This window comes from Neophocaena asiaeorientalis, unplaced genomic scaffold (assembly GCF_003031525.2).
Source record: "Neophocaena asiaeorientalis asiaeorientalis breed wild unplaced genomic scaffold, Neophocaena_asiaeorientalis_V1.1 scaffold100, whole genome shotgun sequence".
NCBI classification, from domain to species: domain Eukaryota; kingdom Metazoa; phylum Chordata; class Mammalia; order Artiodactyla; family Phocoenidae; genus Neophocaena; species Neophocaena asiaeorientalis.
In genome coordinates, this window is record NW_020173955.1 from 190,354 (window position 1) to 206,799 (window position 16,446).

The 16,446-nt window shown below is 37.7% G+C and overlaps 2 protein-coding genes across 13 annotated transcripts in view; one reads left to right on the forward strand and one right to left on the reverse strand.

The window, feature by feature from the left end:
• The window catches only part of RAB1A (RAB1A, member RAS oncogene family), a 27,151-nt gene extending 16,157 nt beyond the window's left edge, over positions 1 to 10,994 (forward strand). Inside the window, exons 3-6 of the mRNA XM_024752927.1 lie at positions 2,566 to 2,661; positions 7,365 to 7,460; positions 8,817 to 8,948; positions 9,200 to 10,994. Of these exons, the coding sequence (XP_024608695.1) occupies positions 2,566 to 2,661; positions 7,365 to 7,460; positions 8,817 to 8,948; positions 9,200 to 9,397 (522 nt within the window). The 3' untranslated portion in view covers positions 9,398 to 10,994. The remainder of the gene's footprint in view (positions 1 to 2,565; positions 2,662 to 7,364; positions 7,461 to 8,816; positions 8,949 to 9,199) is intronic.
• Positions 1 to 16,446, reverse strand: part of CEP68 (centrosomal protein 68) — a 37,284-nt gene that overhangs the window by 1,887 nt on the left and 18,951 nt on the right. The window contains exons 5-8 of one of the 12 annotated variants that reach the window (XR_003004178.1): positions 15,302 to 15,474; positions 14,314 to 14,340; positions 13,111 to 13,193; positions 10,839 to 12,961 (exon numbers count right to left, since the gene is read on the reverse strand). Coding sequence is in view for 5 of the 12 variants with exons in the window: in XM_024752921.1 (XP_024608689.1) it covers positions 15,194 to 15,474 (281 nt within the window). In the remaining 7 variants the exon portion in view is untranslated. The other 11 variants (XR_003004175.1, XR_003004177.1, XR_003004176.1 and 8 more) reach the window with 11 other exon arrangements.

Genomic DNA, 16,446 nt, shown 5'->3' on the forward strand with positions numbered 1-16,446 from the left:
AGTGATATTAATGAATTCCATATATATATATATATATATGTATAAAACTTCACTATATATAATAGTTAAAAAATGAGACCATGGAAGTACCAGAATAAAACCTAGGTGACTCTTTAATCTTGTGTGAAAGTATTTTCTAACACAGAAAAAAAATCAGGAAAGAAAAGATTGTTAAATTTGATTGCATTAAGATTAATGCTGAGCACATAAAAATGTTGGAAAACAAATGGTACTAGGAAAAAAATATATATGAGGAAGGGGTGATATTCTCAATATATAAAGCACACTTACACATTAATAATAAAAGGATGTTTGCCCTGATGGAAATATGAGCAAATACATGAGCGGGCGGTTCACAAAAGGAGAAATACAAATTGCCAATAAATATGAAAAAAATGTTCAATTTTATTTGTATTTAAAGGACTTTAAAATTAGATATTACTTTTATTAAATTGGCAAATATTAAAAATAAATTAAAATTAAGAATAATTCCTAGTATTAAATCAGCAATTCAAAAAAAAATCAGCAATTCTAGGTAGGTGGGAAGAAGCTGGCCTCTCTTGAGGAAAATGGCTATAGCCTGAGGTATTTTTGCTTCAAAGAAAATTCTTTCCAGGATGCCTATTGACCTAAGTCATAGGTTTTCATACTACCTACACAGTAGAATCACCTAGGATGCATTTTGAAAATACTGATTCTCACACCCCTGAAGTAGAGACAAGCTGCGAAAGGTGTGATAAATGTATAAGCTTTGGGAGTACAGAGGGAAGAATCTCTTAACTGTTGGCTGAATAGTTGGGCAGTGTTTGGACAGTCAGTATTATTGCCTGAGCTCAGAATTGAAAAATGAATAAAAATTGTCATGTGACCCAGGGACTGGGGAGTAGGGGGATAAAGCTTGGGAGTGGGGAGAAGGAGATACTGAGAATTTGGACAGTAGGAAGGGCATGTGCAATGGTTCAGAGGCACACAAGTGAGGGTCATTTAGGGGTTTATAAGAATTCTAACAGCATTTGTAAGTATTTCTAACAAAGTAAGTGGCATGTACGAGTGCTGAATGAATGTTTATTGCATTCATTTTGTTCTCTATCCACTTTCTATAGTACCTGATGCTTATTAGACAAGTAAAAAATTTGAATTTAATGATGAGCATTTTGTCAAATTGCAGTCAATGCTTCAAGAGTATCCTTTTATCCAGTGATTCTGTGTATGCATTAATGTGAATATATGTGGAGGATAAGTCAGCATAGCTACCTCTAGCCACTTGGAACTCTCTTTGATCACATTTTATTCTTTAGTGATCTTTGTTTCAGTCTCATGTACACATCAGGTTCAGCATTATCAAGACTTCCCCACACTGGCTTCATTTAATCCTTTTTCCCTTTCTCTTTGTTGGGAGTGCCACAAATGCAGATCCCAAATGTGTCATTTTCCCCTTATATACTTCAATATGTATTTCTAAGAACTGGACATTTTCCTATAAAATACATTTTATTTTAATATTATTTTATAGGATGTTATAGTTGGTTTGATTCACGATTCAAAACATGGTTCACACAGACTCATAGACATAGACAGTTGTTGCCAAGGGGAGGGGAGGATGGGGTGGGATGGAGTGGGAGTTTGGGGTTAGCAAACGGAAACTATTATATATAGAATGGAAAAACAACAACGTCCTACTGTATAGCACAGGGAACTATATTCAGTTTCCTGTGATAAACCATAATGGAGAAGAATAAAAAAAGAATTTGTATATACGTATAATTGAATCACTTTGCTGAACAGCAGAAAGTAACACAACATTGTAAATCAGCTATACTTCAATTTAAAAAAAAGGTGTAATCTAAAAAGTTTAAAAGTTTATTGTTCACATAAAAACTTGTACACAAATGTTCACAGCAGCATTGTTCATAATAGCCAAAATGTAGAAACCACCCAAATGTCCACGAACTGATGAATGGATAAACAAAATGTGGTATATCCATACAGGGTACTATTTTTCAGCCATGAAAAGGAATGAAGCCATTAATTTTGGAATTAAATAGTGCTGATGGTTGCACGACCTTCTGAATATACTAAAAACCACTGAATTGTACATTTTAAAAGGGTGAATTTCATGTATGTGAGTTATATCTGTTTAAAAAGTCGCAACTAAGAAATAAAATTGACTTCTAAAAAATTTCAGGAGAGTGACATGATCATAGCTTTGTGGTGAATAAGTGGATGGGGAGGAGCAAGAGTTCCACTGATTAGAAAATTAGAAAAATCTTTCATAATCATTGAAAATATAAAACCTTTCTCTATGTGATGTATGTAAAGAATTTGCCAAGAGATGTTTGGAAAAATTAAAGAATAGCTATTGAAAAAAATGTTTTAAGAAGAAACCATTGTTAAATAGCACTTTGTCTTCAGAACATGAACAGAGTGCAGGAGAGGATGGAGTGGCTGTTCTCAACATGTTATGCCTTATAAACTTTATCAGCTTTGTAGATAAAAATTAACTTTATATTTTCTTATTTACTCTGTTGAACATTCATTTTAATTGTTAGCTTTCCTTCCCTTCAGGATGATACATATACAGAAAGCTATATCAGCACAATTGGTGTGGATTTCAAAATAAGAACTATAGAGTTAGATGGGAAAACAATCAAACTTCAAATAGTAAGTAATTTTTGGACTAGAAATTTTTGTGGAAATTATTTTGGTAAATTTAGAGTGTATTTGTTACTAATATGTTAACAAAATTAAAGTATCTTAAGAATCATTCCTCTAATGACAGTGGTAGAATAAGAATTGTTTAGATTAAAAATGATATGATTACCTTCCTCATTGAATTTTCTATTCATAAAGCAGAGAAATACATGTTTTTAAGTCAAACTTGGTCCTAGTTCTTTTTCTTGTGCTTTTATCAGTGTGGTCTAAGGGGTCTAAGTTGAGGTTTACCTTGTCTTATAGCAGAAGTATATTGAGCAATTTTCGTATGTCTTTTATTGTGCTGAATACTATGGAACATTCGAAGAAACCTAGGAGAGGTTCTTCATATGTGGTTTAGTTGAAGAGTATTTATTAGATAGTATGTACCAACTTTGTAGAAAAGTAGAATTTCATTGGAAGGGAACTTAGCTTATTTTACAGCTCAGAAGATGGATGCTAAGAGATTCAGTGACTTGCCTACAGTTACTAGCAGAACCAAGTAACCCATAGCTCTCTGTTTTCAATATTTTGTGTCTCTGTGCTGTCCTCACTCCCTTATCCATCCTTATATCCTCAACCCTGAATTAGAAGTAGGCAGTTGTAGTAGAAACTTAATATGGGTCTGGCTACTACCAGTGTGGACATACCTATGGTCATAAAAAAAAAAATCTCTGGGTATCTTTTAGAGTTGGCTGTTAGTATGAGGTAACATAGAAAACAAGTGACTGTTCTTTATATAGAATTGATAACACCCTGAACTGGAAGGAGTTCTGAATTTGGAGTCAGAAAACTTGGATTTGTTGTATTCATTCTGCTATTTATTAGAGAGTCATGGGTTTAACTTCATTTTTTTTCCTGAGACTCAGTTTCTTACCTCTAAAATGAGTGTGATAATGCTTGATTTACTAACTAATAAGGTAGTTGTGAGAACCAAATCTATAGCTCTGTGTATGTGTGTATGATAATGTATGTGAAAGCCCTTTGTAAACTTTTAGGCAATATACAATTGTTACTGATGATGCAACACACCCAGACAAGTGGATATTTGATAGGTTATTATTTTTTTTCTTTGTTCTCTTATGTGACTCTGATAAGGAAAAGAAAGGTACATTACAAAAGAATTGTGGATTTTGATACAAGTGACCAACACCCTTGATATCCCAAATTAGGACTTGCAAGGATGTAGTTATCAGAGATACCTTGAAATACTTTCAACCAATGAACAGAGTATCTTCCATATTGATTTTTCCCATTATATGCAGAGTGCCAGCTTGGCACCATAAAGAATATTTCAGAAAGAAGCACCCAAGCCTGTAACTACTGATGGGAAATGACTGTGTTATGTGTGATCATTGGTCTTCATAACATTTGGGTATATATTTGTGAAACACTTATATATTGCTACTTCCTCTGGCTGGAAGGGATCTTATAGGTCACTCACTCAGTCTTCTTTCATCTTCAGTAGGAATTTCCTTTCCCTATCTGGTGCCTTTTTTGAACATTTCTGAGAAGCTCACCATTTTTCAAAGCAGCTAGTTCCATTTATAAATAACCTCTTAGTTATTAATTCTTTATTTTGAGCCAAAGCCAGTTTCCTTTAACTTCTGTCTCTTACTGCTCAGCCTTTTGTAGCTGCCTGATAGAGATTAATTTCTTTTCTATTGGCAGCCTGCCATTTAGATTGGTCTTACCACACCTTCTACCTCTGAAGTCGGTCATTCCCTTCTGGAAGCATGTTTTCAGAACCTTTTACAATTTGGGTTTGGGTTGCTCTTACATTTTATACGTGTCATTTATTAAAATATTCCTAAAATCAAGTACAAAGATATAATCCAGCCTGTGTGACTACATGGGGTAAATTCTCTATTGATTCGGACTCTGAATTTTTTTTCTCTCACACTTCAGGGACTCATGCCATTTTCTCTTCATTGGCCCATTCAAGGACATAAAAAGAAAACCTGCGTTTACTACATTTGCTGCCTCAGTAACCATTTTACCTACTAGTTTGGATCTTAAAGTTTTTGATTGGTTTTTTTGTTTGATTTTTTTAAGTCTTATATTTTGTGACTAGGGCATTAAAAATCTTAATGCAGGATTTTACTTTTAACCCTGTTACATTTCATCTTGCCTGGTTTGAATTACCCTTCCAAGTTTTCTGGATCTTTCAAAATGATTGGGTTTATCTATATTTTAATTATCTTTTCTGCTTTTCCTGTTCAAGTGTGCCATCTGCGTCTTTATCAGAGTTGGTGATTACAGAACATTCAGCAGTGCGGGGCATGTACAGAGTGTAGTCCTATACCATGAAAGGCCTCTTTCTGTGATGGTTTATTCATTTTCGAAGCTTTATGGAAATGCATACGTTACACAGACATTCAGGTAGATTCAAGGTTGCAGGGATGAATGAAACACAGCCCCATAGGAGGAGATCCCATTTCAGTGGGAGAGACAAACATGGGAAAATCAGTTACCCTGTGATTATGAGGGGTAATGAGGATTATGTACATAAAGGGTGATCAATTACAGAGGAAGGTATTGTTAGGATATAGAGTCAGCAGAGTTTTCAGAGTGGCAAGGAGACCTCAGAAGTTTTGCTCTTTGGATGCCATTGCTTAGTCAGCTACAATTCTTTGTTAACATTTATTCAGAAACATTTTCTTCCTGTTGTTGTGCTATCTTTGTTAAAGGGGTTGGTGGGCAGAGAAGAGAAGGGAACTAACATTTTACTGAGCAGCATCTACAATCAGGCGTTGTGCTAGGCATTTTACAAGCATTAGTTCATTTAAACTTAGCAGTTCTATAAAGTGAGCGGTATCTGGGATTTATAGACGAAGAAACTGTTAGGTGACTCTCCCTAGAGTTAAATATCCCGGAAGCTAAAGAAGATGTTTTGAAGTCACGTTGGCTTGGCTCCAGAGGTCGTGATTCTCCAAGGATATCCTGAAAGACTTGAGGCTCCTTACTGATACAGTAGATCTAGATAGTCTCCTGACTCTCATAGGCTAGTACTTTGGACGAAAAAGGTAATGTAGCTATGGTGGCTTTTGTTTGTTTTAAGTTAACAGTTGTTAACATACTACCTTATTTGCTTCATTATTACTTCTCCCCGCCCTCCCCCCTCAGTATGTTAAATTACAGATACGGTACTTTACTCCAGAAATACTAATTATGCATCTCTATTTTACTATGTAACCACCATTATTACATTTAACAAAACTGACACTAATGCCTTAATGTTATCTAATATCCAGTTTGTATTTAAATTTCCCCAAAATTAAAGCTTATTTTTTTTTTTTAAAAGCTTATTTTTAACAGCTCTATGTTGGCTAGGTCTTAGAAAAGGAAGTGATTTCACTGAGTGCTCCTGAACTTTTTTTTTTTTTGCCATCTAGGACTAGTGGGGATCAATGTCAAGTTCACAGATATATTCCAAAACTTTACAATTCCTTCCCACTAAAGGCTGTTGCATCTTAATCTCCACTTGTCTTAGGCTTTAAGTCCACTTTTTGTTTTTGTTTCCTTAATGGTAACCATTAAGTAACCATTCTGTTATTTCCCCATCAATCAAGATGTTATCTTTTACTGGTATTTTTTAGTGGGGCAGGTAGCTTTTCTAAACAATTTTTTTTAAGAAAAGGACATTGTCTAGGAGCAATTTAAACAAAATTCTCATTGCCCTCGTTAAACTTGTGGCTTTAAAAATCTGTTTCTTGATTTTTTTTTTTTTTTTTTTTTTTGTCTGCATTGGGTCTTCATTGCTGCGCGCGGGCTCTCTCTAGTTGTTGCGAGCAGAGGCTACTCTTCGTTGAGGTGCGGTGGCTTCTCTTACTGCGGAGCACGGGCTCTAGGTGCACGGGCTCAGTAGTTGTGGCACACGGGCTCAGTAGTTGTGGCGCATGGGCTTAGTTGCTCTGTGGCATATGGGATCTTCCCGGACCAGGACTCGAATCTGTGTCACCGGCATTGGCAGGTGGATTCTTAACCACTGTGCCACCAGGGAGTCCCTTGGTATTTTTAATAGTTTTTTTTTAACCCAGAACTTTAATGTAGCAATGTTATTTGTTTCCAGTGTTGGAGCCTGAATGAAGTGTGGTAACGTGCTCTTAAAATGAATTTTATAAAAGTATTTGGAATCATGTTACCTACATGGTTTTCCCTGGGATTAAAATAATTGTTCCAGAGATGGCTAAAGTGCTGTCTTGACGGGTGGTTATCTGCATTAGGTCCTGTCAGCGCTTTCCATGATGATCAATTGTGCCAGCAAGTAATTCTGTCTTATGTGTGAGAGTTGTACTGTGTTACAGGGGTGTTAGTAGACCAGTAGCTTTCCTAAAACCAAGTCAGCCTGTCTTTGCATTCATACTAGCCTGGCACAATGCTAAAGGCTGTAGAGAATATGAAAAGTATGACAGTTTCTGATCTCAAAGAGCTTATAATTATAGTACTGGTAGCATTACTGCAAGCTAAATTAGATACTACCTTCTTTTCTGAACCTTCGGGTATTTGGCAGTTACCCTGCAATTTAGTAGTGTGAGCACAGAGAGCTAATGCTTCTATATCAAATCCTGGTAATCCACAACTATGTAAACTAAACTGTTCTCCCTCCTCCCTCCTTTTCCCCAACTCTGTTTTAATGGAATTGTTTGGATTTCTTGATTGTTTTATAACAGTGGGACACAGCAGGCCAAGAAAGATTTAGAACAATCACCTCCAGTTATTACAGAGGAGCCCATGGCATCATAGTTGTGTATGATGTTACAGATCAGGTAAGCTCCAGGAAAAATTGTGTTATACTGACAAAGTAGTAAGTTACTATTTGATAAATAGCAGACTATTTTACTTTACATATAAGCCATTAGTATCATTTATATGGCAGAAAACTTTGTCCACCCCTAAGGAAGGACATAAAAAACGTTTTAAACCAATGTTATTTTTTAAGGACAGGTACATTGTTATTTTTCTCCCCTACATCATTTGAACACCTAATGAATGGGTCAACCAAAATTTCCTAATATTTTCCTTTAGTAAATAGGAAATTTAGTAATTGGTTTTACATTTGCTTTCAAGGGACCCAAGTTATATTTATTATCAACTAAATAACTGATCATTTTGTCAAGAGTGTGTAGGGAACTGGGATTGTTTGGCTTATACTGTGTTTTGGGTGCCAAGTGTTAACAGGAATTTGCCTGGTAATTAGACCTGTCGGAATTGCCAAAAGTAAGATTAGAGGCTTCTGCCTGTGGAGTATGTGGTTCAGAAATAGGATGAACTTTGAGGAAGATTTTAAGAGGAGAGTGAGTAGCTAAAGGTGAGCTGTTGAAAGAAGGTAGGGGGATGTGGAGGTACTGTGAAGAATGTGGTCTGAGGGCCGTAATTGTTCTTTTGATCAGAAAGTTAGAAAATTTCAGGGTCCTTTTATTTTGCCCATCAAAGAAAAGAATGAAAGATGAACTTTGAAAATTAGAATATATAATTCTTGTAGGAGATGTTAAATCTCACCTCAACTATGAAATCATAGCTAATTAGGAGATAGCTAGAATTACAGACTAGATTCAGCACCATTAGGAGTATTGGGTGAGTGATATCAACATGAGGAAAAAAATGTTGCTAGTTTAAAAAATCTCAAGTAATGACTTGTAATATTTAAAAATGGAAAATTTCCTCCCTTAAATATGACTATGGAAAAGAAAACAAGCATCTTTACTTTGGACCTGTTTATTTAATGATTTTTGACATCTCTGGTAGTTCACATTTAGTAGGCTTATTCATAAACCAAAATTTTGTCACGTTTCAAAAACCAGGTTTTGTAGTGCATATAAATGGCATACTCCAAAACAATTCGATTTGCCTGAGCTGTAGTTTAATGCTGAGCTGTATTTCCCTCTCAGATAAGGCATTTTCATCCTCAAGCCTTAAAATTCTGTTTTCTTATTCATGTACGTATGTATCATTTTAATATGTCAGTTCACTTCTTTCCCAGCATTAAGAGTTCTTTTTTTGTAGCTAGATTGTCTCACTAGCTCGTCTTAGGTCAGGAGAGATGCGTCTGTTTATCACTTGCTTCATTAGAACAGTTGTGTCCAGAACTATATTATCATTCTTTAAAATGTCTATCTTTTTAGGAGTCCTTCAATAATGTTAAACAGTGGCTGCAGGAAATAGACCGTTATGCCAGTGAAAATGTCAACAAGTTGTTGGTAGGGAACAAATGTGATCTGACCACAAAGAAAGTAGTAGACTACACAACAGCAAAGGTATGTTTAAAGTTTGATCTTCAAACTGAATTGGAAGGTGCTGAATTTGAATTATATATGGGTATGGAGTCACACAATGGCCGCAACCGCCTTATAAAAATACATGCGCCAGAATACTTTGACAGTAATAATTTGTGCAGTGTCTGCTTGGATTCAGTAAACTTAGTCCTTCATCAGTCCCCATTTCAGATGATGAAATGCACTAAGTGAAAAAGATTTTTCAATTAATTGTGCCTTATATATTCTCTTAGGAATTTGCTGATTCCCTTGGAATTCCATTTTTGGAAACCAGTGCTAAGAATGCAACGAATGTAGAACAGTCTTTCATGACAATGGCAGCTGAGATTAAAAAGCGAATGGGTCCTGGAGCAACAGCTGGTGGTGCAGAGAAGTCCAATGTTAAAATTCAGAGCACTCCGGTCAAGCAGTCAGGTGGAGGTTGCTGCTAAAATTTGCCTCCGTCCTTTTCTCACAGCAATGAATTTGCAATCTGAACCCAAGTGAAAAAAAAACAAAATTGCCTGAATTGTACTGTATGTAGCTGCACTACAACAGATTCTTACCGTCTCCACAAAGGTCAGAGATTGTAAATGGTCAATACTGACTTTTTTTTTATTCCCTTGACTCAAGACAGCTAACTTCATTTTCAGAACTGTTTTAAACCTTTGTGTGCTGGTTTATAAAATAATGTGTGTAATCCTTGTTGCTTTCCTGATACCAGACTGTTTCCCGTGGTTGGTTAGAATATATTTTGTTTTGATGTTTATATTGGCATGTTTAGATGTCAGGTTTAGTCTTCTGAAGATGAAGTTCAGCCATTTTGTATCAAACAGCACAACCAGTGTCTGTCACTTTCCATGCATAAAGTTTAGTGAGATGTTATATGTAAGATCTGATTTGCTAGTTCTTCCTCGTAGAGTTATAAACGGAAAGATTACACTATCTGATTAATAGTTTCTTCATACTCTGCATATAATTTGTGGCTGCAGAATATTGTAATTTGTTGCACACTATGTAACAAAACAACTGAAGATATGTTTAATAAATATTGTACTTATTGGAAGTAATATCAAATGTATGGTGATAAGTATTGTTTTAATTCTTATGGCTAAAGGGAAATAGAGCCTTGCATTATACTCAAAACAGCCATTTGTGTGTGCAACCAGGGCATTGTAGACCTATCTTAGAGCAGCATCCAATATGCTTTCCAGATAATATAACTAATAAATGACCTAGGGAGGCTTCCGTGCTGCATAGGGATTTAATCAAGTTTAGTGGTTCAGGGAGATGTATGCTAATCTAGCCTGTTATCTCTGATCCTTCTCTAAAACCATTTGAAATGGCTTCATTGATCAACATTTTTTAATTCTGTGGTAGAGGTGGAAAGCAGCACACCTTTCCTAAGTGGCAGATGATTAGACTAACGTGTGCTAATGTTGTTTCTTCCATGCTTGGAGTCAGATGTCAGCTCTTATCCTTCACAGCTGTGTAGGCTGGAGGAGCGTTAAAGCATTGAAGTAGAACGCAGGAAATTTACTCTTCGCCCTAATTTTAGAAATTATATCCCTTAAAATTAGCTGAAAACAGGAATGCTGGGTGGGAATGATAAATGAGAGAAATATATTTATTTCAGTCGAATTTTGCACACGTGAAAATTTTGTTAACTAGGACCTTAAAGATCCTAGGGTTGGTTTTTATTGTGGGGAACAAAAATCTTTTGCTAATAACACTGGCATTTTAAGGTGATAGAAGTCAAAGAAAGATTGTTTCCTTGGGGTTGAACTAGCAGCCAAAACATTCTTTACTTAGGGGCTTGGGATGTGGCTGTTGGCAACGCATTTCATGGTGGGGTCTTTAATTCAATGGTAAAATTTAAGCTAAAACAAGCCAAAAACTATAGGTTTCTTTATTTTCACTAAACAGACAATTGAAATACACGGTACAAAAATAAGTGGTAAGATTATTGTAAAATGAAATGGACAGAATAAATATTCAATTTAATTTTCCATCTATGAGAATTTCACAATAAAATCACAGTTTACTTTGTATTATAGATGTGCTTGTTGGATCTATTCATCCTCACATAAGGCAACTGAAAAATTCCTCAAGTTACCAGTAGTTATTTGGGTGAAGATTTTTTTTTAATGCTTCAGAAGGTTTGTTTTTTTTGCCTTATCAATACAGTATACAGGGGGAAAGAATTCAGAAACTGTTTTAAAGTAGATGATACAAATGTCAGAAGTGTGATGCAGTTCAGTTTTATACAGCAAGTTGTTCAAACTGTCAGCTTATTCTTGGTGAGTTAGCAAAAAAACATTACATGAATTTGAGATGTAAGCATATATACATACTTATTCAGTTTGGAAAATTCTAGTGTTCTTTTTCCTCCATGGCAGTCCAGACTGGGGCTTACTGTAGATATTTCAGCATGCTTCACTGCTTGGCTATTTTAAATTTGCCAATAAATGCAGTTTGGTGGGGAGGGGGGAAATTCCCATTCCTACCCCCATTTTCAGGTACAAATATTTCAAGCTACTAATGGGCTTTTAATAATCCGTTCAACTCAGTAAAGGGAATTGTTGCTCGCCATATTTTAAATAAGTGGCTGCCATGAATTAGCTTACATAAGTGAAGAGTATTCTAAACCTAAGCAGTCACAGTCTCTGGGAATCCTTACAGAATGATGATAGCCATTCTGGTATGAGCAGTAACTTCCTGTTCTTTGACCTTGGACCAAAATTTCCTTTGGCATGTATGTCGCCATTGCAGCATATTTTTCATCAGCCCTTCTTTATGTTCCCATTTAAGCTTCAAAACAGCCCTGTATTGACACTGTCTCCTATTTGTAGATGAGCTTAGCCATGGAGCTTCAACAAGAACCCAGGTTTTGAAACTGCCAATCCAGCTCCTAGTACTGCCACTTCCCTGTGGACTTAAGTTCTACTAATTTAAGGGGACTACTAGGAAATTATAATACAGGTAAACTTGGGATTTTGGAACTACATGATATGTCACTGTAAGGCACTGCTGTCCTTAAGGTAATATGTACCACAGTGCACTGGCTAGCCAGGCCACTTGAATCTAACCTGGCTGTATTTGCTCATGGAATGCTGCTGGCAGCGTCTTCCTAGTCAGAAACAATTTCAGCTTGAGCTGTAAGGGAGGTCTTAAACAAACTTCTTATAGCACTGCCGAAGACATCATTAACAATTGTGTTGATACTCTTCAGTGGCATTCACAACTAGGTCCAGAGTAGGCACCCTTCAGTCACACCTTACTTCAAAGGAGGTGAACAAAAGTATCTTAGATCATCTCTAGTTAAAAGCAGTACTTTGTCGGGAAACAGGGTACTCCGAAATAAAATATTCTGTGAAAATTCCTGTCAGCTGAAGCTGATTATAATTATTAGGTTGAATGGTAGAATGGCATGTTCAGCATTCAACTGCTATAAAATACCATCAGCCAGTTAGTTTCTATAGGGTTGTCATCTTCAGTTTTTTTGCTGACTAGTAAGACTTATTTTCATGTCGATCAAATGTTAGTAAATAAATGGTTTAACTCCCAAGGGCTGTCTTGTAACACACTCATTGGAAAGGCATGTACCAATTTATAGCCACAGAGAGAGATGAAATGTATCAATTTAAGAACAGAGGCCATTAGACAGGCCTTTTTAACCAATTCTAGGCTTTTAAAAATACTTTACATATATAATGATCCGCTAGGAAGGTGTTTTGTGTTTTTAAAATCTCACTATGTGTGGAACCAAGATTAAAATAGATGGCAGAATCATAATACACAGCTGAGTTCTGATCATGCCCTTAGGCATCATGACAAATCATACCAGAGTAACAGAGGCACTTGAAATACTGCATTTTATATAGCTACTATTGAATTATATATAGTTTTACTTCATAGTTAATCTTTAAATATTAGAACTTACAGCTCATTTTCCAGCATAAAGTCTGAGAAATTTTGAAGCAGAAAAGTCACGTTCATAGGATCTTAGTTCACACCTAGGTGGACGAGATGGTGTTAAGATTATGTGGCTCAGCCCCCAAAACTAAAGTCCACAACTTCTCTTAAAGAGGCTAATTTTGTATTAAATGTTTTATTCTGAGGGGATATCAGAAGTCTGCTCTATGAGAATAACTTCTAATGTTACCTTCTCTGGGTTCAGGTGACTTGTTCATTGCTTTATAAACTTAAAAGATCTTCCTTTCTTAAGCACTCTCCTCAAATGAGAATCTGCAGTTTGAGAAAAAGACCTGTAAGTGTTTATCTCACATGTTTAAGTGTGAAGAACCTTTCCTCAAGTCTTAGCCCACGGTAACACTAAAAGTCAATGGGGAAAGTGCTTTCTTTCCTCCTTCTATGTTCATTCACAGCCCAATAAAACTTTTTTTTAAGTGCTTTTTTATTTTTGCAGAATCTGTGGTTACCAGCAGTAGCTGATCATTTTGCTTTAAAAAGCCACAGAATTGGCTTTAAATGGCTGATCCATACTTTTTTTTTTTTTTTCTCTACAAGATACTTACTTACATGTCAACTCCCAAAGCAACGAAGAATTACCTTTTTCCCCTCACTATCGACAGCCTTAGCTTCTGTAGTTAACGAGGCTGTGTGATCCTATCCATGCCCTTCTCTGACCCTGGACTACTCTTACAAGGGAGAGCAGGAATGGAGGAAGGCTCCTCCCGGAGGTACCCTTAAAGCAGATAATTAGTCCATAGTCCTGCTGAAGCTCAATGGCAGTTCCCCAAGTCCCTAACACATTCTCCTTTAAGATGTTAGTTAGGCAGGCAGATGGAGGCCTGGGCACTTAGGATGATAAAAGGTATCCTAACAACAGCCCAAAATAACTGACAGAGGTTCTATTTGTTCAGAACCTTCTATTAACTGGGAGAGTTAAAAGTCTCTTCAAAGAGGAGGGATTTATAAGCCTATGCTTCATTTTATGAAAAGACCCAAGTTCCAGGCCCGCCAGTCTCTTGGATCCTCTTGTATGCCTGAGAATACCAAGTATCGGGTACCTGCTTTTCTCATACCTTCTTTAAATGATCTCAGCAGGTGGACTAGTTTAGGAGCACTCTCTCCTCCTTTTAAAGGGACAGAGGAAAGACCTGTAAGCCTTATTTGCATTATTTTATCAACAACCGCAAAGCTACATGCTCTTTGTAGAGAAGCACCAAAGGAAAACCTTAATTTGGAAGGATTCATTTTAAATAAAAATAGTTAACTCAACAGCCCTTACTTCAGGGAAGAACATTTTAAAGCTAGTACATGAAAGTTTCCCCCTTGATTTCAGTACTGAATGGCTCTTAACAAGGACTTCTGAAAGTTTCCCAATAGCCAGATTTGGACTAACAGATTACATCTCTTCCTGAGAAGATGCCTGAAAGAAAAGAGAAGCATCTGTTACAGGCAGAATGTTGCAGAGGAAGAAACGACAGGGCAGTCACCTGCATTCACTTTAGAATTAAAATGACTACTGCTCAGATTTATTTGAGGCAAATAAAGGGACTCCCCTGCTCTTGATACACCTGGATTTATCCTTTACCTTCTTTTTGTCTACAGTGAATTCTCACCCAGAAAATCTATGAGTTAAAAGCCAGATTTTGGCTGTAGGACAGGAAGTTTCAGAGAAAGTATGCTCCAGCTGTGGAAACATGATGTTGGGCAGCGGCAACCCCACAGCCAGCGGTGATCCCTCTGATCCCTCTGTTCTCTTGGCCTCCCTTCCCTATGACTCCTGCTTGACTTTTCCAGAGATAAGAAGTTGTGCTGTTAAGCCTCCAAGGCATGGAACTCCCATCTTATCCCCCTAGCCTTTTTTGGAAGGGAGCCTTTTCAGGAAAAGGAGGTATGGAGAGTGGTCAGCAATTCTGGATCCCTGTGGGTACTCGGTGCTGTTAAGAGTTGCTTAGAGATGGGGCACCAAATGGGTGAGAAGAGTCTGCAGAACAGAGGCAGCTTGTACTGGAGAAGTGTACATGTGCAGACAAAAAAGTAGGTACAGGTAAATTTTGCAGTTGTTCTCGTGGGGGGTGGGGGCAGTGTCGGGTCTGCATAGACAACGGAAGCTAGAGCACCCTAGTCCTCAGCAGGTGCAGGGCTGAAACTGAGTAATGGGAAGCACCACAGTGAGCTTTCATCATCACTGGAAGACACCCCCCCACCCTTCCTGGCAATGGCAGCATCTCCCTTTTTCAGTTTCAGGGGCTTCTCCCAGCCTCTTATTTGTTTCATCAGCTCTTAACTCGACAAGCTTCTAAGAAACAGCCAACGGTTACAGCAGGAGCTCTGTACCCTAATTGGGCACAAGGACAGATGTTCTCTTGGGTTGCTCTACTTACCAGGCTAATCCCCTTCACACTGGTGTTCCTGTGTGCCATTGGTGTGTTCTCGGGGATGAGGGTGCAGCCAGCCAGTGTGTCCAGAGAGGCTAAGATAGTGTCATACAGGTGATCTGCATGGCTCTCCAGCTCGCTGGGCTGCCTGGAGATCCTCCCGAGGATGTCCTTTAACACTAACAAATGAGGTTTAAAGCAGTCAGGCCAAAGAGACAATGCAAGTGTGTTTTCAAAAGAACATATAAGGGTGTAGCACTTTATACAAGACAGGAACATGGCAATAGTTTCACAATGTCCACTTTTTTTTTGACAGTGACTCTCCAGGGACTGTATGGCACTGGAGGATCTATGCTGTTAGCTTCTGATTAAAGCTGAGAGAATTATTTCACTGGCTCCACTTTGGAGTTAACGTAATCCACAAAAAGGCACAGAGACATAGGTGTCTGGTGACAGGAATTATCTGACTTTTAGAGATAAGACCCAGGGCACACACCCAGATCCTGTGGGGCAGAAGTCTGAAATGAACCAAAACAACATGCCAAGATTAGGACTCTGGGTCCTGCTACCAGGTCCTATCAGCTTGTTGGCTGTGGGACTGTCATTTAGCACATATATGGGTGATCTGGTAATGTAACATGGGAATGCTTGTGAACCCTTTTTTGTGGGTCCTAAATGAACAGACTTCAAAAGAAAATTACCTGAAAGCAGGCTAAGACAAGATGGTTAGTGAGGCCAAGATTCCATCCCCTACAGGTCAAGTGTTCATTTGAGGAAGGGATGGGCTAGGTTCAGAGTGCATCACCCACAGCAGGCTTGTTTCTTTCTCTTAAAAACTTTACTTCCTTTGTTAAACACAAAGGCTGCTTTTGCTTCCTGCGCCTTTATCAGCTGTGTTCACACTCTCCCTAGTTTCCTGCCACAGCTGCAACATCTGCTAACAGAGGAAGGGAAAGGGGAAGCTGCATATCTGCAAAGGATACTGACAGATGGGTGGAAGAAGGAACAGGGGCTGGCTGTGTTGAGATCAGCCCCTGGGGAAGCCACGTCAGTGCAGCATCATCGGGGCAAAGTGCCGACCTGACAACTTTTATGAGAGCCAGCAAGGCAGGCCGAGGAATGCAGCCAGGGCACACGGCACAGCTCACCTG